Source organism: Piliocolobus tephrosceles, chromosome 2 (genome assembly GCF_002776525.5).
Source record: "Piliocolobus tephrosceles isolate RC106 chromosome 2, ASM277652v3, whole genome shotgun sequence".
Taxonomy (NCBI): domain Eukaryota; kingdom Metazoa; phylum Chordata; class Mammalia; order Primates; family Cercopithecidae; genus Piliocolobus; species Piliocolobus tephrosceles.
The window spans coordinates 38,413,376-38,439,488 of NC_045435.1; the positions used below are offsets into that span (position 1 = coordinate 38,413,376).

General features: G+C 42.3%; 1 protein-coding gene and 1 pseudogene across 1 annotated transcript in view; both read left to right on the plus strand.

Moving 5' to 3' along the window:
- Positions 1-7,816: 7,816 nt before the first annotated feature.
- On the plus strand, positions 7,817-8,985 carry LOC111542307 (annotated as a pseudogene).
- A 9,285-nt stretch (positions 8,986-18,270) lies between these two features.
- Positions 18,271-26,113, plus strand: part of CSTA (cystatin A) — a 16,091-nt gene continuing 8,248 nt past the window's right edge. The window contains exon 1 of the mRNA XM_023214633.1: positions 18,271-18,505. Coding sequence (XP_023070401.1) covers positions 18,440-18,505 — 66 coding nt within the window. The 5' untranslated portion in view covers positions 18,271-18,439. The remainder of the gene's footprint in view (positions 18,506-26,113) is intronic.

A 26,113-nucleotide genomic window follows, 5' to 3' on the forward strand; every position in this document is an offset into this window, starting at 1 on the left:
CTCGGCCTCCCAAAGTGCTGGGATTATAGCCATGAGCCACCGCGCCCAGCCTGGAGTCCTAAAGTGGTTTGCATCAATCCACGATGCCATGCCCCTTCTGTCCTCTGTTTGGTTTGGGGGTGGCTGTGTAACCCCAGTGGCAGAAGAGGGGTGTTTCTGTGATTTGGGCTGAGGACTGTAACTGGTTAATATTCTTTTAATCCTGATCTCTAACATTCACTCTGCAGGGAAAGCCTCCAAACTTTACCCTGGATCTCTAGGCCTAGCAGACTTGAGGTTAACACTAGTTTAACCTCCAGGATTTTAACTATCTTCAATGTGTTCATTCATTCAACTACTGAATGTCTGAAATGTGTGCGACACTATGCTAGCCACTGGGGATACAATAGTGAACAAAACAGACATAGTCCCAGCCTATGAAGTTTATGGCTTAGACAGAGGTACAAGCCAAAACAAAAACAAAAAGAACACTCCAAAAAAAACAAAGCAGGAATTCCAGTAGACTGTGGCAAGAGCTCTAATGACAATGTGCAACAGGAGTATACAGCACAGGCACAAGGATGTGGTGGCTGGGAGGATGTGTCTCAGGGGAAGAGACATCTCAGCTGAGTCCTTGTGTTAATCTGCTAGATCTGCATTACAAAGTACCCCACACTGGGTGGCTTAAACAACAGAAATTTATTTTCTCACTCTAGAGGCTAGATGCTTGAGATCAAGGTGTGGCAGGGTTTATTTCTGCTGAGGCCGCATTCCCTGGCTCATCATCCCATCTGCTCCCTGTGTCTTCACATGCTATTCCCTCTGTGCTTTTGTGGCCTAATTTTCTCCTCTTATGAGGACACCAGTCATATTGAACTACAGACCACCCTAATGACCTCAGGTGAACCTAATTACCTCTTTAATGACACTATATTCAAATACAGTCACACTGTGAGGTACTGAGGGTTAGGAATTCAACATATGAATTTAGGTGGGGACACAGTTCAACCCATAGCAGGCATGAAGGATCAATAGAAATCAGCCTGACAAATGGAAGCAAAAGGAAGTGTTTCCAACCTAAGCAAAGAGGCAAGAGGAATAAGGCACCTTAGGAGAACTTGACAGGAGCCAGGTCAGAGAAGGCTGTGCTAAAGAGTGAGAAGTACACTCTAAGGATAATGGATAACTATTGAAGGGCTTCCATTAAGGAAACAATATAATCGGCTTTGCTTTCTAGAAGAAATATTTCGATACTGTGGGAAGAAACAGGAACATGGTTGAAGGAGGAGGCCAGGGGAAGCTATTGCCGTTCTTCAGTGGTGAGATAACCACGGCCTGAGCCAGCGTAGTGCAGGCCAGATGGACGGAAGTGAAGGGAGTCGATGTAACTGACAAGCTCTGGAAATTCCTGGATGAAAGGGCTGAGCATCAAGGAAGAGTGGAGGATAACATCCATCTTTCTAACCTGGGAAATGAGAAGAACAAGGCATGGACTGTGAAAGGATGAGAACGTACAGGAGAAGGTGAAGGGGTCAATTGGAAGTAGACCCTGTAACCAAGAGACCACCCAATATTATCCACCCAACATCTCTACTAAGTGCCACATTTTACATTATGAAAGGAAAAAAGAAAAACTACTTAGGTATCCAACCTGGCTTGGTTTTGGTTATGAGACTTTTATCTCTTCTATTTCAAATATTGAAAAGTTAACCCAAAAATCCAAATGCATCCTTCTATCCTGTTTTACTTTCTTCATCTCCCTTTATATTTCTAGACCTTCACAATGCAGCTGAGGACACAAAATATAAGGATGGTTGCTATAGTTTATAAGATATCTGGAAACAAAAATATGATGTTTCCATTTAGGAATACTAACTACACATATACCAGACACAGAGTTAAATTTTCTACATACATTTTCCATTTAATTCTCACAATCCTGTGAGGTAGTTAATTACCTCCATTTTACAGACAAGGAAACAGATGCTCAGAAAGGTGAAGTCACCTGCCCAGGTTTACACAGCTATGCAGATTATTGACCTCAGCTGTCCCTCACTCCAAAGTCCGTGCTATTAACTGCTGTGCTACTCTACCTCCAGCAAGCCCTCCTTCGAGAATTGGGATGAAGTTAAAGCCATTCCACAAAAGCCTTCTTTTTTTCATACCTTTTTTACTAAAAAATAATAAAGTATTATTAGTAAAAACGTCCAATGAACTTGAGCTCCATTTTAGAATACAGTAGGAATAATGCTCCTGGAACTGTGCACCCCAGCAGGTCCATAACTGTGCTGGCTGGGATCAAGCTACCAGGCCTCAAGCTTAATTCAGGCCATGTATAGAGACTGCCAGCCAACTCACTTACACGAACAGACTTGATAAGTTTCTGATCAAACTGTCCAAGCATCTGGGCCATCCCTTGGCCAGCAATGCAGAGAAACTGGAGCCCTGTGATCATCAGGGAATATAACCTTGAACTCCTGGCTGTCCTGTTGTAATTACTTTGGATTCTTTTTTTTTTTTTTTTAGACAAAGTCTTACTCTGTTGCCCAAGCTGGAGTACAGTGGCGTGATCTCAGCTCGCTACAACCTCCACCTCCCAGGTTCAAGTGATTCTCCTGCCTCAGCCTCCTGAATAGCTGAGAGTAGCTGAGACTACAGGCAGGGGCCACCATGCCCAGCTAATTTTTGTATTTTTAGTAGAGATGGGATTTCACTATATTGGCCAGGCAGGTCTTGAACTCCTGACCTCGTGATCCACCCACCTCAGTCTCCCAAAGTGCTGGGATTACAGGCGTGAGCCACTGCACCTGGCCTACTTTGGCTTCTTAAAGGAAGACCATTTAAATTGGCAGCAAAGTCTAGTCTCAGTCCTCTGATTAACAAGCACTGTAACCCAAACTGATCCTCAGTTTCCTCAGCTGCAAAATGGAAAACTTGACCAAGACATGTTTATCCAATGACCTTTAAGGACTCCAGAAGTCCATGTTAGCTGGTTGCCCTCTTCTCCCAATGAGAAAGTGGTGAGATCCATGAATTTGTTCACATATTTGCTGGGCAACTGCTGTTTTTCATAATCTAGGAGATGTGATGGCTAACAGTCAAGACAACAGTTTCTGCCATGGAAGAGATTATAATCAGATCAGCAAGAAGATAAACAGAAAATACATGTGTAATTTCTGTTACAGGAAACAGGAAAATATATGTGTAATAACTGAGATAACAGGAATACAAACCAAGAACTACAGGAAACTACAGAAGGCTCTGGGTGGTGTGGTTTTTGAAAGCAGTATTGCACGTAGAGTAACGGAGAACAGAAGGAATCACATCCTTGTCAAGGGGCATTGTATGAACAAGGAGACAGGAGCAAGAACGAGAGTGAGAAAGAAGTGCAAGAGGATCTAAGAAGACCCAGCTAGGGAGAAACTCTGAGAGAGAATCTGGTTCAAGAAGACCTGTGAGTACTTGGAGGCTATTCTTAAAATTGTAAATGAATTTGATAGATGACAGGAAGTACCCAAGTTAGGAAGCAATATTTTTTCAGTGTATGAGAAAGAGCTTGGTTTTCAGGAGAAACTAGAAGGGTAGGATCCAACCAGGGAGTGTCAACAATAAGCCAGTAAGAGGTTGATGAAAGCTTTAAGGGAGTGATAGCTGTGAAAACAGCAAGGAAGGGTGAAATTGAAAGACTTTGCAGAGTCATCACTGCCAGTATGTTGGCGTAATTCCTGGCAATATTCCCCCTCAGTTTCTATGCAATGAGCTTTTAAGTTGTAAATTGCCAACATCTTAGAAGTATTACGCCAAGACCTCATTTGTTTAGTGTAATGTAAGGTTTGGGTTCCTAATACGCTATTTCAGTCCTTAAAGGGTCCTCTGTAAGAATCCAGTTTTTCTAAATATCAATGGATACAAAAAAAATCGAAGTTTTAAAGTTTAACTCTCCCTTCTCTTCTCTCCCAGGTGGCTGTGTCAGTGCAGGGGAAAAGGGACCCTAGAAGGATCCAAGTGGAAATGACATAGAAGATAATGATAATCCCATGAAGTGGTGAAGCTATAACCACCACCTGTCCCTGTTGATTAAAGAGCTCCACCTGCCTAGGCACAGCATCCTCAACTAGGATTGGGGGTAGGCCATTGGGCTAGGACAAAACTTTGCAGGACTGACACATTACAGGCCCCCATGTAGTATATACTAGATGTGCTGCAACAGGAGCCCAGAATCCACCTGCACCCACCTCAATATGAATAGCATGTGTTGCCAACATCTGCTTTGGCTCTTTCCTTCAGCTGTTTTCATGTGTTTTCTCTTTGTAAAAATGGCTTCCACCTAGCAGTGGACTACTCTTCCAGATTCCCACCTTTTCACCTCCCTCCTGCCTCTATAAACTTAGGACACCAACATTGTAAGTTACTAGGCTTCTAAATTTAATGCATATGAGAATCATCTAGGGAGCTCTTTTTGAAATGCAGATTCTAGGGCCCACCCTCAAGAGATTGTAATTTAATGAATCAAGGAATGGGACTCAGGAATCTGTACTGAACAGGCATCCCAGCTGACTCTGGTGTCGGTGGTTCCCAGCCCAACTTACCAGAGCACTGCAAAGTTGAACCTAGCAGCATAATCAATCCATGCTAAAGCCAAACTCATAAATTAACATTTATCAAGAAGCCTTTGAGAGCATGATACTATGATTATGTATGAGTCTTAGGGCTCATTTTTCCTACGGTGTAAACTGATACAAAGTCACACTGGGAGAGCCTATGATCCCAGTGTATATTTGTGGCAGGGCATAATTTTCTCTATAGGGACAGGCACAGCAACATTGATTGTATAACATTACTCCACCCTGGAATGTACTATTAGTCATAAAAACTGAGGCAACTCCAGTATTGCTGGTTCATTTGATGAGTATACGCATGGGAAGGCCTCTACGACAACTTCTTTCTCCCCTAAAGGGCAAAAATGCAACTCAACTCACAATCCAGGCTACTGAGCAAAGGTTTGAATGACCCCTGAGCCCATACAAGCTTCTCTACATTGTTCTGAGAGGACCTCAAAAGCCACTGGCGTTGAGACCACTGGTTCCTTTGTCCTAAACAGAAGAGGGAGGGAAATGATTGCTGCTACACCCACGTTGAAGTGAGAAAAGTTGTGGGTGGCTGAAAATTTTACTCTGGAAAGATGTTAGGTAGCTTATTGTTTCTACAGCCCTGCAAACTATGCTCCTGATACAGAGTGCAGCAAGTGGGGCGGGGAAGTGCTGGGAAGGGAAAGGCGTAGTCCCCAGCCGGGGCTCCAGCCCCAGACCTGCGCCCATAGACCTAGGTGAGGACAGGCATTTCTGTTTTCATGCCCAAATATTGCATTTCCCAAGACCACCCTGGGCTGCCATGCCCCTATCCTGTGCCTATAAAAACTCCAAGATCCTAGCGGGCACACACACAAGCAGCTGGACATCAAGAGGAACACACCAATGGCTGAGGACACAAGCAACTGGAAGTTGAGAGGAACACACCAGCCTAAGGGCCAACAGGGAACGGCAGATGCTGGAGAGGAACATACCAGCATAAGAGCACACCCACAGGCACTGACAGACTTCGGCAGGCCATCGACTGGTGCAACAATGCAGAGTTTGGCTAGGCTGGTCAGAGAAGAGCCCAGCTGCTGGGAGGCCCAAATGCAGGGCCATCCCACTCCAGCCCCCTTCTGGCCTTACCATCTACCTCGCTGAGAGCTACCACTCAATAAAAATCCTTGCACTCATTCTCCAAGCCCACATGTGATCCGATTCTTCTAGTATACCAAGGCAAAAACCCGGGGATACAGGACGCCCTCTGTCCTTATGATAAGGCAAAGGGTCTAATAGAGCTGATTGACACAAGCTACCTACAGAGAGCAAAGCTAAAAGAGCACTTTGTAACACACACCCACTGGGGCTTCAGGAGCTGTAAGCATTCACCCCCAGATGCTACCGTGGGGTCGGAGCCCCACAACCTACACGTCTGCAAGCTCCCCCTAGAGGTTTGAGCAGCTGGGCACTGAAGAAGTGAGCCACTCTCCCTGTCACACACCCTGTGAGGGGGACAAGGGAACTTCTCCCGTTTCACTCCCACCCCTCACCCTCTGTGTCCTGGCACCCAGAGAGGAGCCCTAGGGCAGGCACACCCCCAGCCTTGTTGGCTTTAGTTATGTTCATCCCATCTTCCATCTTCGTTCTCAGTGCATCTGTGTAAGCCTCATTGAAGTTAGCCAAGTCCAGGACCACAGAAGCAGATATGGGTTAAACAATCCCCTCACATTCCAATCCAAGCCTCACTGCAAAGTACTAACCTCTAACTCATGGAGGCTCAGAACTCACCTTTTGAGGATCTCCTTATGGCCTCACTCCCTGGCTGTTACTGACAACCAGCCCCAGTGGAAAGCCAGAGCCCTCTGCGGCCAGAATGATTTCTTTTAATTTGTCTTGTCTTGGCTACAATTATTTTTACTTTTTACAATAAGAAAGTTTTTCCTGTACTTTTAGGAATTTTCTATAGCCAGAGAAGTCAAGGATGGCCAAGAAACTCCAAGTGGCTAGAATACCATGACCCCAATAATTAGTATGTGGTTAGCTAAGAGATGTAAATTCATATGTACATTATACCTTTTGAGAAATAACTATCAGCTCAATTAAAGATAATCATTAAAGAAAATGTAATACAAACTGTGTATATGTATTTGAGACAGGGTCTCACTCTGTTGCCCAGGCTGCAGTGCAGTGGTGTGATCATAGCTCACTGTAACCTTGAGCACTTGGGCTCAAATGATCCTCCCGCCTCAGCCTCCTGGGGAGCTGGGACTTACAGGTATGCACCACCATGACTGGTTTACATTTTTTGTTTTTTTGTTTGTTTGTTTGTTTGTTTTTTATAGAGACAAGGTCTCACTGAGTTGCCCAGACTGGTCTCAAACTCCTGCCCTCAAGCAACCCTGCCACCCTGCCCGCCTAAAGTGCTGGGATTATAGGTATGAGCCCCTGTTTGAGGATGAACTGTATATTTAAAAAGAGTTTATAATCTAGAGAAAACGTAAGTAAATATAAATAGCTATATGTTTAGATACATTTTTGTTAAGTTCTCAACATTTCTCTAGAATTATGTAATCCAACATTATTTTTCCAATATTATAAAACTTCCTCCTGCCTTGTGCAACGACTTTTGAACTGTCATCCTTGCCAACTTTAGGCTGTTGAAATGGATATAGGCAGGTTCCTAGAGAAGAATGGAAGTAGAATAGACTCTTGTGGTTTAACAAATCAGAACAAGTTTTTAAATCAAAGAAACGCCGGCTCTACATGTAAGTTGAGAGGTGATCATCTAATTGATGTGATGCATGGATGCTATAAACCACCTTACTTCCCAGAGTGTATTTGCTCACCTCATGCATAAAATTTCACCATTCTATTTCTTCATCTTAAAGCACTTATTCAGTCAAAATGTAGATACCCATAAGATTTTTTTATGTGTACCATTTTGCAAAAGATTTGCAGTCTTTTCTAAGAGTTCATTCTTTTTTTTTTTTTTTTTTTTTTTTTTCATATCCTTTAGACTCAGAGTCCATTTTAATAGATGACAGAGAAAAAGTAGAAGAGGACAGATACATCTACAGGGATTGGTGAAAGGATAGAAATCTGAGAGCCTGATGGTTTTGGTTTCAGCAATCCATAAATTCATTAAGCCTGGAACTTAATGCCTTTACCAACAGAAGAATTATATACACAGATTCATCCATTAGCTAACTCTTTTATGCCAATGGACACTGCCGAGGAAGCATAAAGTCTCTCTTCCCACTGCTGTCATGTCTAAGTCAGAGTCTCCTAAAGAACCCAAACAGCTGCAGACGCTCTTCATCTGAGAGTTGAGCTTTTAAACAACCGACTAGACTCTGAAGAGCCGTTCTGAGCAATGGGGAACGCTCACCAACTGTGTGGTAATGAGAGATCCCAACACCAAGCACTCCAGGGGCTTTGGGTTTGTCACATATGCCCTTGTGGAGGAGGTGGATGCAGTCATGAATGCAAGGCCACACAAGGAGGATGGAAGAGTTGTGGAACCAAAGAGAGCTGTCTCAAGAGAAGATTCTCAGAGACTAGGTGCCCACTTAACTCTGAAAAAGATCTTTGTTGGTGGCATTAAAGAACACACTGAATAACATCACCTAAGAGATTATTTTGAAGAGTATGGGAAGAATTGAAGTAATTGAAATCATGACTGACCGAGACAGTGGCAAAAAGAGGGGCGTTGCTTTTGTAACCTTTGGCAAAAGGAGGGGCTTTGTTTTTGTAACCATGGCTCCGTAGATAAGATTGTCATTCAGAAATACCATACTGTGAATGGCCACCGCTGTGAAGTAAAGAAAGCCCTGTAGTAGCAAGAGATGGCCAGTTTTTCATCTAGCCAAGGAGGCTGCAGTGGTTCTGGAAACTTTGGTGGTGGTCATGGAGGTGGTTTTGGTGGGAATGACAACTTTGGTCACAGAGGAAACTTCAGTGCTTCTGGTGCCTTTGGTGGCAGCTGTGGTGATGGTGGATATGGCGGCAATTAGGATGGCTATAATGGATTTGGTAATGATAGTGGTTATGAAGGAGGCAGCCCTGGTTACTCTGGAGGAAGCAGAGGCTATGGAAGTAGTGGACAGGATTCTGGAAACCAGGGCAGTGGCTATGGTGGGGGTGGCAGCCATGACAGCTATAACAATGGAGGAGGCATACATGACTTTGGTGGTGAGAGTGGAAGCAATTTGGGAGGGCATGGAAGCTACAGTGATTTCTGAAAAAACAACAATCAATCTTAAAATTTGCACTCGTGAAGGGAGGAAACTTTGGAGGCAGAATCTCTGGCCCCTATGGTGGTAGAGACGAATACTTTGCCAAACCACAAAACCAAGGTGGCTATGGCAGTTCCAGCAAGAGCAGTAGCTATGGCAATGGCAGAAGATTGAAAATCCTGCCAGGAAACAAAGCTTAGCAGGAGAGGAGAGCCAGAGAAGTGACAGGGAGCTTACAGGTTACGATAGACTTGTGAACTTAGCCAAACATCGTGGTGGCAGAGCCTAGCTGCTAAAAAGAAGGCATATTTTAAACAATACTCATGTGCATGGGCAAAAAAAACTCAAGGAGTGTATTTGTGACTAATTGTATAGCAGGTTATTTTAGTTTCTGCCCAGGTTGGCAGCTCCGCCTTCTTGGTGGATGGCAACTTCATCTGTTCTGATATCATCACTTTGGTTCATCTTGCAAGTCAATGGTGCTCGATTGCAGTGTTTCCGTCTCCTTGGAGGTGCTTTTCTCTGCATCTCCAATGGGTTCATCATAGAACTTCAAATGTCTAGTGGGTATCCAAACAGGAAGCTGATTTTCTCCTGGTGAAACACAAGCAAAACCTCTTCCCCAGGTTATCACCTTCCCTATTTCCCATGTCTTATTTTTGTTGTCTTTCCACCAAATCAGTTTTCCTTCATGTGGACTGTTCTTTTTACCAGTAAGATGTTGTTCTGCAGAAGTAGTAGTGTGATTTCTATAAATGTTTAAAAAATTTAAAGTATAGAGTGCTGGCCGGGCGCGGTGGCTCAAGCCTGTAATCCCAGCACTTTGGGAGACCGAGACGGGCAGATCACGAGGTCAGGAGATCGAGACCATCCTGGCTAACATGGTGAAACCCTGTCTCTACTAAAAAATACAAAAAAACTAGCCGGGCGAGGTGGCAGGTGCCTGTAGTCCCAGCTACTCGGGAGGCTGAGGCAGGAGAATGGCGTAAACCCGGGAGACGGAGCTTGCAGTGAGCTGAGATCCGGCCACTGCACTCCAGCCCGGGTGACAGAGCAAGACTCTGTCTCAAAAAAAAAAAAAAGTAAAAAGTATAGAGTGCTAGATTAAGTTGCATCTGAGGAGTGGTACACTCCTTACTGTCTCCCCCTTCTTTTTGTTTAACTAACTGAGTTTTGAGTGTTCTATTAGTTCTTTCAACTATGGCCTGTCCTTGGGAATTATAAGGAATTCCTATTGTATGTATAATTTTCCACTGATTTAAGAATTTTTGGAATGCTTTACTACAATATCCTGGTCCATTGTCAGTTTTAACTTTTTCTGGAACTCCTGTTACAGCAAAACAAGATAATACATGTTTTTTTAACATTGGAAGTACTTTCTCCTGGCTGGCAGGTTGCCCATATGAAATGTGAATAAGTATCAACTGTTAAATGAACATATGACAATTTTCCAAATGAAGGTACATGTGTAACATCCATTTGCCATAATGCATTAGGACACAGACCTCTGGGATTAACTCCTGCCTCTTGAGTGGGCAGGTGTAGTACTTGACACTGGGTGCAATGTTGTACAATATCTTTTGCCTGTTTCCATGTGATATCAAATTTGTTTTTTAACCTTGCTGTATTTACATGAGTCAAAGCATGAAGTTCTTGTGGTTTTATGAATGCAGAGGATACCAGTAAGTCAGCTTGTTCATTTGCTTTAGTTAAAGGTCCTGGTAAATTAGTGTGTGCTCGAATATGAGTAATATAAAATGGGAAATTCCTTTTTCTTACAGTTTGTTGTAATAAATTGAACAGCTGGTTTAACTGATCATCCATGCTATATTTAATTAGAGCTGTCTCAACATCCCTTGTAGCCTGTACTACATATGCAGAATCTGATATAATATTAACAGATTGATTAAAATCTTGTAACACTGTCATGACTGCAACCAACTCTTCCCTTTGAGGCAATTGATATTGAGTTTTGATTACTCGCTCTTTTGGCCCTGTGTAAGCTGCTTTTCCATTGCTGGAACCATCAGTAAATACTGTCAGAGCATTTTCTAAAGGTTCATGTCTGGTAATTTTAGGTAAAATCCAAGTAGTCAATTTTAAAAACTGGAAGATTTTTGTTTTTGGGTAATGATTATCAATAATTCCCATAAAATCAGCAAGACCAATCTGCCATGCATCAGAATTGATAAAGGCTTGTTTAACTTGTTCCTTGGTTAAAGGAACAACTATTTTGTCTGGGTCATTACCACACAATTTTATTATTCGTAATCTTGCCTGACCAATTAATGAAGCTATTTGATCCAAGTACAATGTAAAAGTCTTAATTGTACTGTGAGGAAGGAATGACCACTCCACAAGATCAGTATTTTGAAAAATGATGCCTGTTGGAGAATGTGCAGTAGCAAAAATCAAAAGTTGGAGTGGGGCTAAGGGATCTATTCTACTTATTTGCGCTGACTGAATTTTTTCTTCCACTAATTTAATTTCTTTTGTTGCCTCTGAGGTTAATATTCTTTTGCTATTTAAGTCTAGGTCTCCTCTTAGGATAGAGAACAAATTTGACATGGCATAAGTAGGAATGCCTAGAGTTGGCTGAATAGAATTAATATTGCCTAACAATTTCTGAAAGTCATTTAATGTTTTTAATGTGCCTTTTCTTACTTCTATTTTTTGTGGCTTAATTTTTCTATTTTCTATCTGCATCCCTAAATAATGAAAAGGAGTAGAGGTTTGAATTTTATCAGATGCTATTGTTAGTCCTGCATTGGCAATCTCTGCTTGCAGAAATGTGTAACAGTCAATTAATTTGTCTCTTGTTTCTGCAGCACATAAAATATCATCAATATAGTGAATGATATAAAAATCTGAACAATTTGTCTCTAACTGGTTGAAGGACTTGACCTACGAAAGTTTGACAAATAGTTGGACTATTAAGCATTCCCTGAGGTAACACTTTCCACTGAAACCTGGTGGCTGGTTCTTTATTATTTATGGCTGGTATAGTAAAGGCAAATTTTTCACAATCCTGCTCTGCCAGAGGAATGGTTAAAAAAAAGCAATCCTTTAGATCAATTATAATTAAAGGCTAGTATTTTGGGATCATGGCTGGGGAGGGCAACCCAGGTTGGAGAGGCCCCATGGGTTGAATTACAGCATTTATGGCTCTTAAGTCCGTTAACATACGGCATTTGCCTGATTTTTTCTGAATTACAAATGCAGGAGAATTCCAGGGCAAGAATGAAGGCTCAGTGTGTCCCTTTTCTAATTGTTCCTTTGCTAATAAATGTAAAGCCTCCAGTTTTTGTTTCGGTAGCGGCCACTGATTTACCCATACTGGTTTTTCTGTTTTCCAAGTTAATGGAATGGGTTTAGGAGGCTCTACAGTGGCTGCCCCTAAAAAGGATACCCTATTCCTTTTCTTTCTTGATTTTCCTCAGTCTCAATTGGGACTTTAATGCCATTTTCATTTTTTCCCAATCCCTTTCCTGGTATATATCCCATCTTAGTCATGATTTTTTGACTCATGGGGCTGTATAATGGAGCGGGCATAATGATTTCCGCACCCCACTGTTGTAACAAATCTCGACCCCATAGACTAACAGGAATTGAAGCAATTATTGGCTGAACAGTACTTTCTTGATTATCTGGACCTAAACAATGTAAAATCATCGTACTTTGATACACTTCTGAAGCTGTGCCTACGCTGACAAGTCTTGTAACAGCCTTTTGTTTAGGCCAATTTTTTGGCCACTGATTTAAAGCAATGACAGAGACATCTGCTCCAGTGTCTACTAACCCTTCAAACTGTTTTCCTTGAATAATGGCCTTACACACAGGTCTGCTCTCAGAGACCTGACTTGCCCAATATGCAGCCTTTCCTGCCGGATCAGTGCTTCCAAACCCTCCTGTTCTTTTTATCTCATTGTTTCCAACTTCAATATAAGATAGGAGTAATAATTGAGCAATCCTGTCTCCTGGACTGGCACTCCAAGGAATTGAGGAACTAATAACCAATTGAATTTCACCTTCACAGTCTGAATCAACCACACCAGTATGAATTTGAACTCCCTTTAGATTTAAACTTGATCTTCCTAAGATTAGTCCTACAGTCCCCTCAGGCAAGGGGCCATATACCCCTGTGAGGATTTTTAGTGGAGGCTCCCCTGGAAGCAAAGAGACTGCTTGGATAGTATATAAATCTACTGCTGCACTGCCGCTTGTGGTGGGGCATAATTGCCGTATTGTGATAACTGGCTTATTCCCTGAGGCACTTGTGACAGTGGGGGTTGTTGTTCCTGAAAACCCTGGGGAACAAAGGGCTGAATTGGGAATGCCCCAGTTTGTTGTGGGGCCTGAGGCTGGCCCCTCCTCTCGTTTCCTGACAGTGGTTGCCCATTTTTATCAAATTTAGAACGACATTGATTACCCCAATGTTTTCCCTTTTTACATCTTGGACATAGGCCAGGTGGCTCTTTATCTGTTGTCGTAGTAGCTTGAGTAGTTGTATTTTGTTTATTTGACACTAGGCAATTGTTTTTTAGATGACCAATTTCATCACAATTATAACATTTTTCCCCAAATGTTCTAACTTGTCCTCCTAAAGCAACTCCTGTGATTGCTTGAGCCATAAGCATAGCTTTATGCATAGCTCCTCCAATTCCATCACAGGCTTTAACGTACTCTGAGATTACATCTGATCCTGCTGGGACACTTCTTTTTAATGGCTTAATGGCTGATTGACAATCAGGATTGGTGTTTTCATATGCCATCAACTCCATTATGACCTTACAGGCATTCTCATCAGTAATTTTGACTTTTGAGCAGCATCTTGAAGCCTTGCTACAAAATCAGGGTAAGGCTCTTCAGAGCCTTGTCTTATTGTATTGAAGGAGGGGCAGGCAGTTCCTGGGTCTTGGATTTTCTCCCAGGCCCCAAGGCAGATAGCCCTAATTTGCTCAGTGGCCTCATTTGGCATTATTACTTGTTGACTAGCAGTGCTCCAATTTTGACCGGTTCCTAATAGCTGATCTGTGTCTATGTTAATTGGAGGATTGGCAGTCCTATTTCTTAGGACCTGTTCTTGTGCCCCATCAATCCATCAAGTCTTAAATTGTAAAAATTGGGAGGGTGAGAGTGATGATTTTGCCAGAATCTCCCAATCATAAGGAATGAGTCTATGTCCATGAGCAATGGAATCTAATAATGTTCTCAAGTAAGGAGAGTTGGGTCCATACTGTTTTACTCCCTCTTTCATTTCTTTTAGCATTTTTATAGAAAAGGACTCATATCTGGCTTCAGCTCTGGGAGGCTCTCCCTCTTGGGCCCCTTCTCCAGGTGGTCTTGATTCTAATATTATTGGGAATCGCCACGCTTCATTATCTCCTTGTTTTCTTGCCTCATCAATAATTTTATGTAATGCACCACTCTGTCCACTAGGCAGTGCGATAGGATTATGTCCCATGGTGGGCGGCTGAGGATACAGCGCCCTGCCCTGTGGCGCTGGAAACATTCCTGGCTGTCCATATGGATTTTATGGGGGCAGCCGATACTGAAGTTTGGCTGGCGGCCAGTATTGATAGGCTACTGGCAACAGGGTCTTATTTTCTACCAGCTGATATTGTGGACACTGTATTTGGATTGGCATTGCCATGACAGAGACTCTATCTTTTTCTATTTGATCTTCTTTTGGAGTTTGTACTTGTTTAACCTGCATTTGAGGTTGTAAAGTTACAGGCATCTGAGTTGCTGTAATAGGAGTTGGTCATCGTGGTTTAGACTCTGATGGCTCTGCTAATTCTGGACCTTTTTCTGCTAATTCTGGACCTTTTTCTTCTAATTTTAACATTTCAGGATATATCACCTCCTGTAATTGATTATCATCAACATTTTGCGTTGACCGAGCCATTACCGGCTCTGCTACACATTTACAATGTGAACTTTCCGTTCCTTTCCGGGATTCTATCCCTGCCTCTTTTTCACGATCTACTACACAGCTTTCAGGGACATCAGAAACTGAAACGCTACCTTCTTCTGTTTGAATCGGTTCTAAAGCTACTTTAATAATGACCCAATCATTCCATACTGTAAGTGGGATGATTTTACTTTCCGTACTTGCTTGTTTTAATTCTTTGCCAATTTTTTCCCAGTCTTTTAGATCTAAAGTTCCCTGTTCCAGAAACCATGGGCAAAACTGTTCTATTGTTTGAAATAGCATAATTAGATTTTTGGTAGAGACTTTAACTCCCCCTCTTTTTAAGAGAATCTTAATAAAGCTGTGATAAGAGGCATATTTACTTTTAGTTTGCCTCATTGTTACCCTAGGTTCTTCCAAGCACACAAGCTTACCGCAAGGCTGACTATAGACGTACTCGGGAGTCTCTCGTCGACTTGTCCTCAATTACCATGATCGAGTGTACCTTCACCTTAGAGAAAAGCACCCTCATTGGGCACCAGATGAAGGGGTGGCCTGCCCCTCCACACTCCTCCACACCTGTGGGCGTTTCTCATTAGGTGGAACGAGAGACTTGAGAAAAGAAATGAGACACAGAGACAAAGTATAGAGAAAGAAAAAGTGGGCCCAGGGGACCGGCACTCAGCATACAGAGAACCCACGCTGGCACCGGTCTCTGAGTTCCCTCAGTATTTATTGATCATTATCTTTAGCATCTTAGAAAAAGGGAAGTGGCAGGATAATAGGATCATCGTAGGGAGAAGGTCAGCAGTAAGACATATGAATAAAGATCTCTGTGACATGAATAAGTTTAAGGAAAAGTACTGTGCCTTGATATGCATATGCAAACATCTCCGTAAACATTTTTAGTGCATAAAGAGCAACATTGCGGCTAGCACATCCCACCTTCAGCCCTAAAGTGGTTTTTTCCTTTCGCAGTAAACAGAACATACAATTGGGTTTTACACCAAGATGTTCCATTGCCCAGGGATGGGCAGGAGACAGATGTTTTTCTCTATCTCAACTGTCAAGAGGCCTTCTTTCCTCTTATGGACCTTTGGCAGTGTACGTGTCTCTGGGTACTTGAGATTAAGAGAATGGTGATGACTTTTCACAAGCATACTGCCTTCAGGCACTTGTTTAACAAAGCCCATCCTGCACAGCCCAAAATCCGTTAAAACTTGAGTCACCACAGCACATGTCTCTTGCAAGGACAAGGTTGGGGGTAGGGTCACAGATTAACAGCATCTCAAATACAGAACAAAATGGAGTCTCTTATGTCTACTTCTTTCTATATAGACACAGTAACAGTCTGATCTCTTTTTCTTTTCCCCACAGTTACAGGAGGAATACAAAAGACAAAAGCAGTATTTGCTTTGGGGAAGTTTTTACTTCTACAATAAATTATTGAGAATCAATAGGAAAGAGCTGAAAGCACAGGGCATAGACCCTGAAAAGAGAAGAGTAGACTTGCTGTTTATCATATCCCTTACCACTGGGGAGATTCAATAAGGATGGCCTGGACTAGGATGTAAGTGAACAACTAAAAATGGGCTGCAGGCTTGGAAAAATGTCAGGGACCTGAATATGAAAGGACTTGACTTGGGGAGGTCACATGAAGATGAGTAGAACCAGTGGCCTATGAAAGCTGAGCCAAAATCTTCAGACGACCTGTGGCCTCTTGAGGGAGAACCTTCTCATCCACATTCACTGTTCTTCTTAATCCACAGGGTAAAGGCATTCTGTGGAGAGATTACCTGTGTAGCACCCCTTAGTTTAGCCTATAAAACACTCACCTAGCTCCAAGAATTTGCCAAACACCCGCCAAACATTATTATAAAGAAACAAGCACCTCCCTGTATTGTGATAGAGAACAATCTCCAAAATATATTGTTAGAAATAAAACAAAAAGTATAATCATTTATATAGAATACCATTTTTATAAAAGAAAACCTATATAGATGTATATTTATCTATGTGTGTGTGTGCATGTGTGTGTAGCCAATTATTATTATTTTTTTATTTTGTTTTATTTTATTTTATTTTATTTTATTTTATTTTATTTTATTTTGAGACACAGTATTGCTCTATTGCCAGGCTGGAGTGCAGCGGCACAATCTTGGCTCACTGCAACTTCTGCCTCCCAGGTTCAAGCAATTCTTCTGCCTCAGCCTCCCAAGCAGCTGGGACTACAGGCTCATGCCACCATGCCCAGCTAATTTTTGTATTTTTAGTAGAGATGGGCTTTCACCATGTTGGCCAGGATGATCTCAATCTCTTGACCTTGTAATCCACCTGCCTCGGCCTCCCAAAGTGCTAGGATTACAGGCATGAGCCACCGTGCCCAGCCTCCAATTTTTTTTATATTTGTATGTGTAAAGAATGTCTCTGAAGGATACAGAAGAAATTGGTGCCAATAGTTGTTTCTGGAAAGTAGAAGGGTGTCTAAGGAATTAAGTAAGTGATTAATTCCTTATATTGTAAAGCCTGGTTCCTTCCAAACATTTTTATCCTGTGTATGTATTATATATTCCCAAAATTGAATAATATAACATACATAAATATTCACACAACGTGGTCATTTTGCTTCTAGATAAGTTGCCTGCAGAAGCCCTCACTCATGTACAAAAGGGGAAAAAAATGCAACGTTGTTTGTAAGAATGAAACACTAGAAACAACCAAAATCATCAACAATAGGGAAATGAGTATATAAAATATGAACTAGTATATAGCAGTTAGATAGGTAGACTAAATAGATAGGTCTAGCATAAAGTAGCATATCGCAGTTAAAGGAAATGAACAGGATTGATCTATCTGTGGATTGATCTATGTGTATATCAACATGGAAAGGCTCAAAAACATGTTGAAGAGAAAAAGGAGCATAACATAGAATATATTTAGCATACAATTTAAGTGAAATTTTAAAAACACACCAAGTAAACATATAAAAATGACCTGGAAGGATATCAATTCACAACGTACTTTGCCTTCTGGAAGACAAGGTTGTGTGGCATGTGGGGCTTCCTCCATATCTGTAATATTTTATTTCTTAAAAATAACTACCAAAATAAAAGATAGCAAGCAAACATGACAAAAAGATTAAAAGTTTTAACTCTGAGTGATAGAAATATAGATGTTTGTTATTTTATTCTTTGTGTTTTTTCTGTATGTTAAACATCTCCAGATATTTAAATAAAAGTAAAGAAGACACATCCAACCAAGGTCCTCCAGATAGATCCTTTTGCTTTCTTTCTAAAGTCAAGTAAATTCTAAACTAATCTTGACATTATTAGTAAGTTTTGCTTTAAAAAAAATAAAATTTTGTGTTAGAAGTTTTAAAACACTTGGAAATTCTAGTTGCAGTTTCAGATTTCATAATTCAAATGATGCAACAGGATGAAACCATTGTCAAAGAGAATGCGGGGATGTTTGATGCTTGTTAGGACATGATTCCTATACTTGCCCATTTGTTCATCCTCCAACCCCTCTTTCTTCCAAATTCTGTGTAGTATATTCTGTCCAGGAAGCAAGAAGACTTGCTTGGAGGCATACTCACTTTCCCCGTGCCTCTTTGCTATTTCTGGAAAATAAAGCATTCTATAGGCGGAGCTATCGAATGCCTCTTTTAACACACAAGTCTCCACGCTTCCCTATTCACTTTGGTTCCAGCATCCTGTCCAGCAAAGAAACAATCAGCCAAAATGATACCTGGAGGCTTATCTGAGGCCAAACCCGCCACTCCAGAAATCCAGGAGATTGTTGATAAGGTGAGTTGATGCCATTCAGGAAAAAGTCTAAGCCAAAATCTTGATTCGTAAGTTTTCCTTGTGGATAGGATGTGGCTGAACATGAAAACCAGAAGTTTAGGATGTGTGTGACTTAATTCAGGTTTCTTTGCAACTAAGATGAAATAAGAGCTTTTCAGATGAAACCTCGAATAATCCCCAAACTGTGAGTGTGACCTTGAGCGAATCACATTTCTTCTCTGAACTTCATTTTCTCCATGTGTAAAAGAAGAATTTGTATTGTATCATCTCTAAAGCTCTTATAAGATGTGATTCTAGGATTACTAATTCAGTTTCTGATGCAACTTTTCTAATCTCACCAAGTGAAGCCAACATGTAATTGAAGTCTAAGGTTATTAACAGTTTGATGAAGTAGTCTTGGAATGCACTGCAGGGAAATTTTTAAAAAACAGATTGAATGAAGAATAACATTGTAAAGGCAATCTATTTACAAACTTCATATACTTTTGCCCAAATATACAGTGTTTTAGTCTTTTCAGAGTTAAAGGGTGATTCAGCTAATGGAGAAGAGAAGTGACAGTCTAGAGTGACTCCAAAATGTCATAGGCTGCCAAATCATATATGGAAAAATAGAACTCAATGTTGTTAGCAGATTGATATGTTTTTCTCTTCTTCTTTTTTGTTTTGTTTTGTTTTTAAGAGATGGGGTCTTACTCTGTCACCCAGGCTGGAGTGCAATGGTGTGATCATGGCTCACTGTAGCCTCAACTTCTCCAGCTCAGGCGATCCTCCCCACTCAGCCTCCTGAGTAGCTGGGATTACAGACTCATGCCACCACACCTGGCTGATTTGGGGGTTTTATTTTGTTTTTAGAGATAGAGTTTCATTCTGTTGCCAGACCAGTCTTGAATTCCTGGACTCAAGCCATCCACTCACCTAGGCTTCCCAAAGTATTGGGATTACAGGTGTGAGCTACCACACCCGGCCCTGATATATTTTTCTAAGTGTTGTGTGATTAGCTATCATCTAGCTATGTAGTAAATATTTAGTTGCATATTTTGTGAAGGAAAACTTGTACAAATTACCATTTTAGGTTTTTAGTTTATTACCTTATTTTCTTGTATTATTCCTTCTTGTTTTTTTCTCTCTGAAACATCATTCTATGACAGCGTGGAACACAAGATCAGCTTTTGTGTGATTATAAGAGTTGGGATCCTGTATATTCAGAAAACTAGAAAGCTCTCTAAGGGGCCAGATGCCTAGAATCCCATCACTCATTCTTGGGGACTAATTATTTCTCTTTCAAACGTTCTTTTTAAAAAATAAATATCTTGGAGCTTTTTTTTCTGGGAGAGGATGTTAAGTCAGTAATTTCTTCATGCAAATCCGCAGATCAGATCCATGTTCTCAAACTTGAATGTGCACATGAATCACTTGCAGGTCTTGATAAACCTTAGATTCGGATTCAGGGGGCCTGGGGTAGGTCTGAGATTCTGCATTTCTACCAGACTCCCAACTGCTGCTGCTGCTGCCACCCATGGCCTCATTTGCCTGCAGAATCAGAGATATATGACATCCTACAAGGCCAGCGGGAGATGGGGCTTTAAAAGCCAGGGTGCAGGCTGGGTGTGGTGTCTCATGCCTATAATCCCAGGACTTTGGGAGGCTGAGGCGGTTGGATCACGAGGTCAGGAGTTCGAGACCAGCCTTGCCAACATGGTGAAACCCCGTCTGTACTAAAAATACAAAAATTAGCTGGGAGTGGTGGCAGGTGCCTGTAATCCCAGCTACTCGGGAGGCTGAGGCAGGAGAATTACTCAAGCCTGGAATGCGGAGGTTGCAGTGAGGTGAGATAGTGCCACTGCACTCCAGTCTGGGCAACAAAGCAAGACCCTGCCTCAAAAAAGAAAGTCAGGGTGCCGAAATAAAATTTGTCTATTTCATTTGAAAAATGAAGGTAATACCTCTTGCCCTACCGATGTCAGAGCTGTAAGGACTAGGTGAGAAAATGTGCATAAAAATCACTTGAAAATGAAAAAGAAATGTGCATAGGTGAGGCATCACAATTGTTTACTTCAAATTTGTGGCTGAAAGCATCCCTGACCCTAAAAAATCCCCCTGAGACTCTCTAAGGACCAGAGCTGTAGGAAGACAGGGAAAAATAAATTTGAAATAGAGACAGTACAGAAAATTTTAATGATTTTAAAAAAAAATCTATCACTTGATTAGCAATAATTATTAATTTTTAAAATAAGAAGCTACCAGAGGGCCCTGCATTGTTAATAACACCTATCTGTGAGTCCCATCTTAAATTATAAAATTGATTTGAAAGTGTGTGTGTGGCAGAGAGGAAGCTGCTTCCCTTTGGCTCCAATGTCATCAGAATGAGGGGTAAGTATTAAGAACAGCTACCTCACCCCAGAAAGGGGCTTTGCAGTTTTTAAAAGCTTGACCTCCATTCAAACTCTGATTTCATCTTCATAACCCCTGGGGCAGGCAGGGAAGGTATTGTGTCTATCTTACAGATGATGAAACCAAGACTCAAAGAGATTAAGAGTCACTTAGTTAAGCTGGGCGAGGTGGCTCAAGCCTGTAATCCCAGCACTTTGGGAGGCTGAGGCGGGCGGATCACCTGAGGTCAGGAGTTCAAGACCAGCCTGGCCAACATGGTGAAACCCTATCCCTACTGAAAATTCAAAAATTAGGCAGCGCAGTGGCAGGTGCCTGTAATCCCAGCTACCCAGAGGCTAAGGCAGGAGAATCACTTGAACCTGGGAGGCGGAGGCTGTAGTGACCCAAGATGGCGACATTGTACTCCAGCCTGGGCCACAGAACGAGACTCCGTCTCAAAAAAAAAAAAAAAGGGTCACCTAGTCAAGAAGTTAGCTCACCCCCAGTGTCTGACTGCCTGCACTCTCCACCACACAGTGGCAGAACACAGAGGAGCTTTGTTAGGAAAGGGAAATACACTGAGTGGAGAGAGTGTGTTAAGTTTGTCTTCTCAGTGGAAGCACCAGCCTCAAATTTAAGTCAATATAGGAGGCCAAGGCAGGCGGATCACCTGAGGTCAGGAGCTCGAGACCAGCCTGGTCAACATAGTGAAACTCGTCTCTACTAAAAATACAAAAATTAGCTGGGCATGGTGATGGGCGCCTGTAGTCCCAGCTACTCAGGAGGCTGAGGCAGGAGAATCGCTCGAACCCAGGAGGCGGAAGTTGGAGTGAGCCGAGATTGTGCCACTGCACTCCAGCCTGGATGACAGAATGAGACTCCATCTCCAAAAGTAAAAAAATTTTAGAAGTTAAAAGTTAAAAAAAAAATTGTTTAATCATTAGAGGGACAGGTGCAGTGGCTCATGGCTATAATCCCAGCACTTTAGGAGGCAGAAGCGGGCAGATTGCTTGATCTGGGGGATTCAAGGGCATCATGACAAAACCCTGTCTCTACCTCCTCGAAAATACAAAAAAAAAAAAAAAAAAAAAAAAAGCCAGGTGGTACACACCTATAGTCCCAGCTACTTGGGAGGCTTAGGTGAGAGGATCACTTGCACCCAGGAAGTTGAGGATGCAGTGAGCCATGAACATGCCACCACACTCCAGCCTGGCCAACAAAGTGAGACTTTGTCTCAAAAAATAAATAAATAAATAAATATAGGAAATGAATATCAATGAATCATTTCATGGTTGGTGCATTTCTTGTATATCTCCTAAGTGTCTAGCATTATGCTAATTATTATAGAAGCTACATGAGGGCTGTAAGATATGGCCCCTGGCCTCTAGGAGTTTACAGGGTAGTTGGGAAAAATCAAGATATCTAGAACAGTATATAAAACAATATCCAATTAAGTAGTTTTTTATAATCATAGGTTTTGGACCAGAAAAGATGTTAGAGATTGCTGGTCAAACCTCTTTCTTTTCAGGTGAATAATTACTGTGAGGCAGTTCAGCTATTCCTGTGTTAAAGCCCGGATTATCACTTATCTGCCCTCTCTTGCAGGAGTGAGCCTTAGGGCACAATTCCCAGTTCAGTGTTAGAAGGTAGAGGAAGAGTTGGAAAACTGGTTGTAGTTTAGGAAGCACTTTCACATCAATTATATCATTTATGCCCCTACAAACAGCCCCAAGAGGCAAGTATTATTACAACCACTTTATAGGTGAGAAACTTGAGTCAATTCCTTCTCCAAAATTACAGTTAGGTCCCCATGCAGGAACAGGGAAAATGGGTAGGTGCTGGCAATTCAGGGACAATCTCCACTACCTGTCACTTTCTTGCTAGTTTTACTTTTTTGATTTTTGAATGTATTTCTGTTTTTTAAAATCACCTGTTAAAGTGCAAGTATTCTCAGAGGAGCTGAAGTTTATCAGCTTTCCTTGGCCTTCTCAGAGAGCTTCTTAGTGGAAAGCCAACTGAAGAACCCCATTAGAAGGAGAGAAAGAAGGAAGAAAAAGATCATCACGTAGAGAAGGGAAGACTATCAAAGACAAATGTTAACTGCATGGTCAAGGAATTTGATATCACAGTGAAAGAGGAATATTGGATGAGGGCAGAAAGAAAAGAAAGGCAAACAAAGGGGATGGCAATTGAGAAAACTTGAAAGTTTTCGAAGGCAGGGGAAATGAGTTTTCCCATTCTGAAAATAACAGAGACTGAATATGTCATTGTAGCATCATGTACTAAAGTACAGTTGGAAGAAAACCCTTTTCTAAGATTCTCTGTATTAGCTGAGGTCATTGCTATACTCATCTTTCCTATTTGGGAAGACAAGTTGTCAGGACGGAAAACAATTGTGGTCTTTTCATTCAGAAAACATTGATTAGGTAGACAGAACTGTGTGAACTGCTATGGGGATAGCAGGGACATAAAATAGTGCCTGCCCTTGTGGAAATTTATAAAATAGAATGGATCTAAGAGGGACACATCCCAGAAAGACAGAGCCATACATAACCCCATTCATGAAAAGCCACAATCTGTATAATGAAGAACCAAATAAATGAATGGCCCAATAGCAAAAGCCTCCAGATCATGATTGCTGATTCATTATCTATATAATATGTTAATGAGCGTTTGATGAGAATTCTGAGCATGTTTATGAGAAGGAAAGAAATGTTATTTAATTATTTTTAGAAGGGTTACTATACATGCAATGTGCATGCACACAATGAACACACACACACACACACACACACACACACACACACACACGCTCCCCTTAGTCATAAACCTAATTGCTAAATACTATTCCTGGCTAACACACAGAACACGATTTTTGTCGGTCAGGACACCACACAAACACCTCATCTGCATACCATCCTGGGCACACCCTGGAACTTAGTATGTCATGGCTCTAACCCCATCCACAAATTTGCATTCCCCTCTCTGACCACAGCCTCCTTATTAGTCGCCTCTCCCACTATCCCACACCCAAAGAACCTGCCATTTAGCCACACCAGAATCCTTCAGGCACCTACCTTCCCATCTTCATGAGAACACACCCAGGCCCACTCAGTCAGTCATCCAGCCTGGACCCCATGACAGGAGGATAGCTTCAAATACTCCTCCACTCATGATGATTTCCTTGACCCTGGGAACTCCTGGCTTTCTAATTCTCAATTAAAGGTCATGCCCACTGCCACCACTTTCTATGCAGCTACTACTGTTCCAGAATCAAAGAACTTTGCCAAAGTGAGGTCCAGAACCACAGAAAACTCACCCATTACAAACCTGTGGATTAATGCTGAACAACGCGGATAGGACCCAGGACTGCCAGAACATACTTTCAGTCATATTTGTTGGTCTTTTTCTAAAAACCCCACAAATGTAAATCTCTCTTCAGTTCCTCAGTCCCTGCCACCCCCATGTTCCCTCCAGCAGGATGTCTCAGTTCCTACTCTTCTTACGCCAGCTGTCCCCAGCCTTTTTGGCACCTTTGTGGAAGGCAATTTTTCCACAGATGTGGTGGAGGGGATAGTTTTGGGATGAAGCTGTTCCACCTTAGATCATCAGGCATTATATTCTCATAAGGAGCACGCAACCTTGATCCCTTGCATGCAGTTCACAATAGGGTTTCCGCTCCTATGAAAATCTAATGCCGCCACTAATCTGACAGGAGGCGGAGCTCAGGCCATAATCCTCACTGGCGCACTTCTCCCCTCCTGCTGTGCAGCCTGATTCCTAACAGGCCGTGGATGGCTACTGGTCTGCAGCCCGGGGGTTGGGGACTCCTGTCTTAGGAGATTGCAGGCCTCTGGTAAGAAAATGCCCCAGCTGACCCTATCTCTTGCTGGATCTCATTCCTCCCTAGACTCTGTTCTCCTCTCTTCAGCCAGCCGTTCCTCTCTTAGCCAGGTGACTTCATTTCTTGCATCCTCAATGCCTTGTCCCATACTTTCTTCTTCCTTCAAAACATACTTAGACAACAAATGTCCACAAGTCACATCTTACTGGCCCTATTGTCCTTTCATGTTACTATTCAAACTCTCCTTCCTTACCCTGTAAAACTCCCCCAAATGTAATTCATAAACTTTCCCACCAATATCTTTCTGTTTTCTCCTAAATTAGGCACAGTCCTATTGTTTCTGTGGAATGACTACAGATTAGAGGGAAACCCTGGGTGTTGGGTGCCTCATGGCTCAAATCCTCAGATCTCAGAGAATAAACACCTCACTAAGATTCATGCTCAGTAACAATGAGAAATGCTTGAAAAACTCTGGGGTAAATGCATCATACCAGGTGCTCCTTCCTGGTGGCCTCCTCCCCTGGCTGGAGACCAAGCGACAAACCTCCACTGTATTCCTTCAGCTCCTGTCACCACCACGCATGGCAGACTGAGAAAGGTGAAGGCCAACTGCATTCAGCAGATGTGTCCATTCACCACCAGTCTCCCACCACCGTTCCCAGCTGGCCTGCATCCTCCTAGTGCCCATCCTGGGGAGTCTTTCAGTGCCAAGCTACCTTCTGAGACTTAAGGTTTCACTGACAAGCTCCCCTACTCTGCCCCTTTCCCTGCTCCTCCGCTCAAATCTCATCACTCAGGTCCACATCATCTAACATTAAACCGCGCAAATCTATTTTACTGGGAAGAGGGAGGGAGGCTGCAAGTTACAAGTAGAGTGAACCAGAAATCAAGGTCCACAGTCTGACAGGTACCAGAGCACTTCAAGAAACAAACCAGATCTTTTAAATCCCCCCTCTCATGGAAAATTCTGCATTTGTGGATTACACAGATACGATGGAAAGGTTAAAGATTTAGATATATTTCTAGGACAGATAGAAATGAATACTTGGGGCCAGCCATGGTGGCTCACCCCTGTAATCGCAGCACTTTGGGAGGCCAAGGTGAGTGGATCACCTGAGGAGTTCGAGGAGCTCGAGACCAGCCTGGCAAACATGGTGAAATTCGGTCTCTCCAAAAATATAAAAAATTAGCTGGGAATGGTGGCAGATGCCTGTAGTCCCAGCTATTCAGGAGGCTGAGGCAGCAGAACTGCTTAAACCCAGGAGGGAGAGGTTGTAGTGAGTCAAGATCATGCCACTGCACTCCAGCCTAGGTGACAGAGCAAGACTTCATGAAAGAGAGAGAGAAGAAAGGAAAGGAAAGGAAAGGAAAGGAAAGGAAAGGAAAGGAAAGGA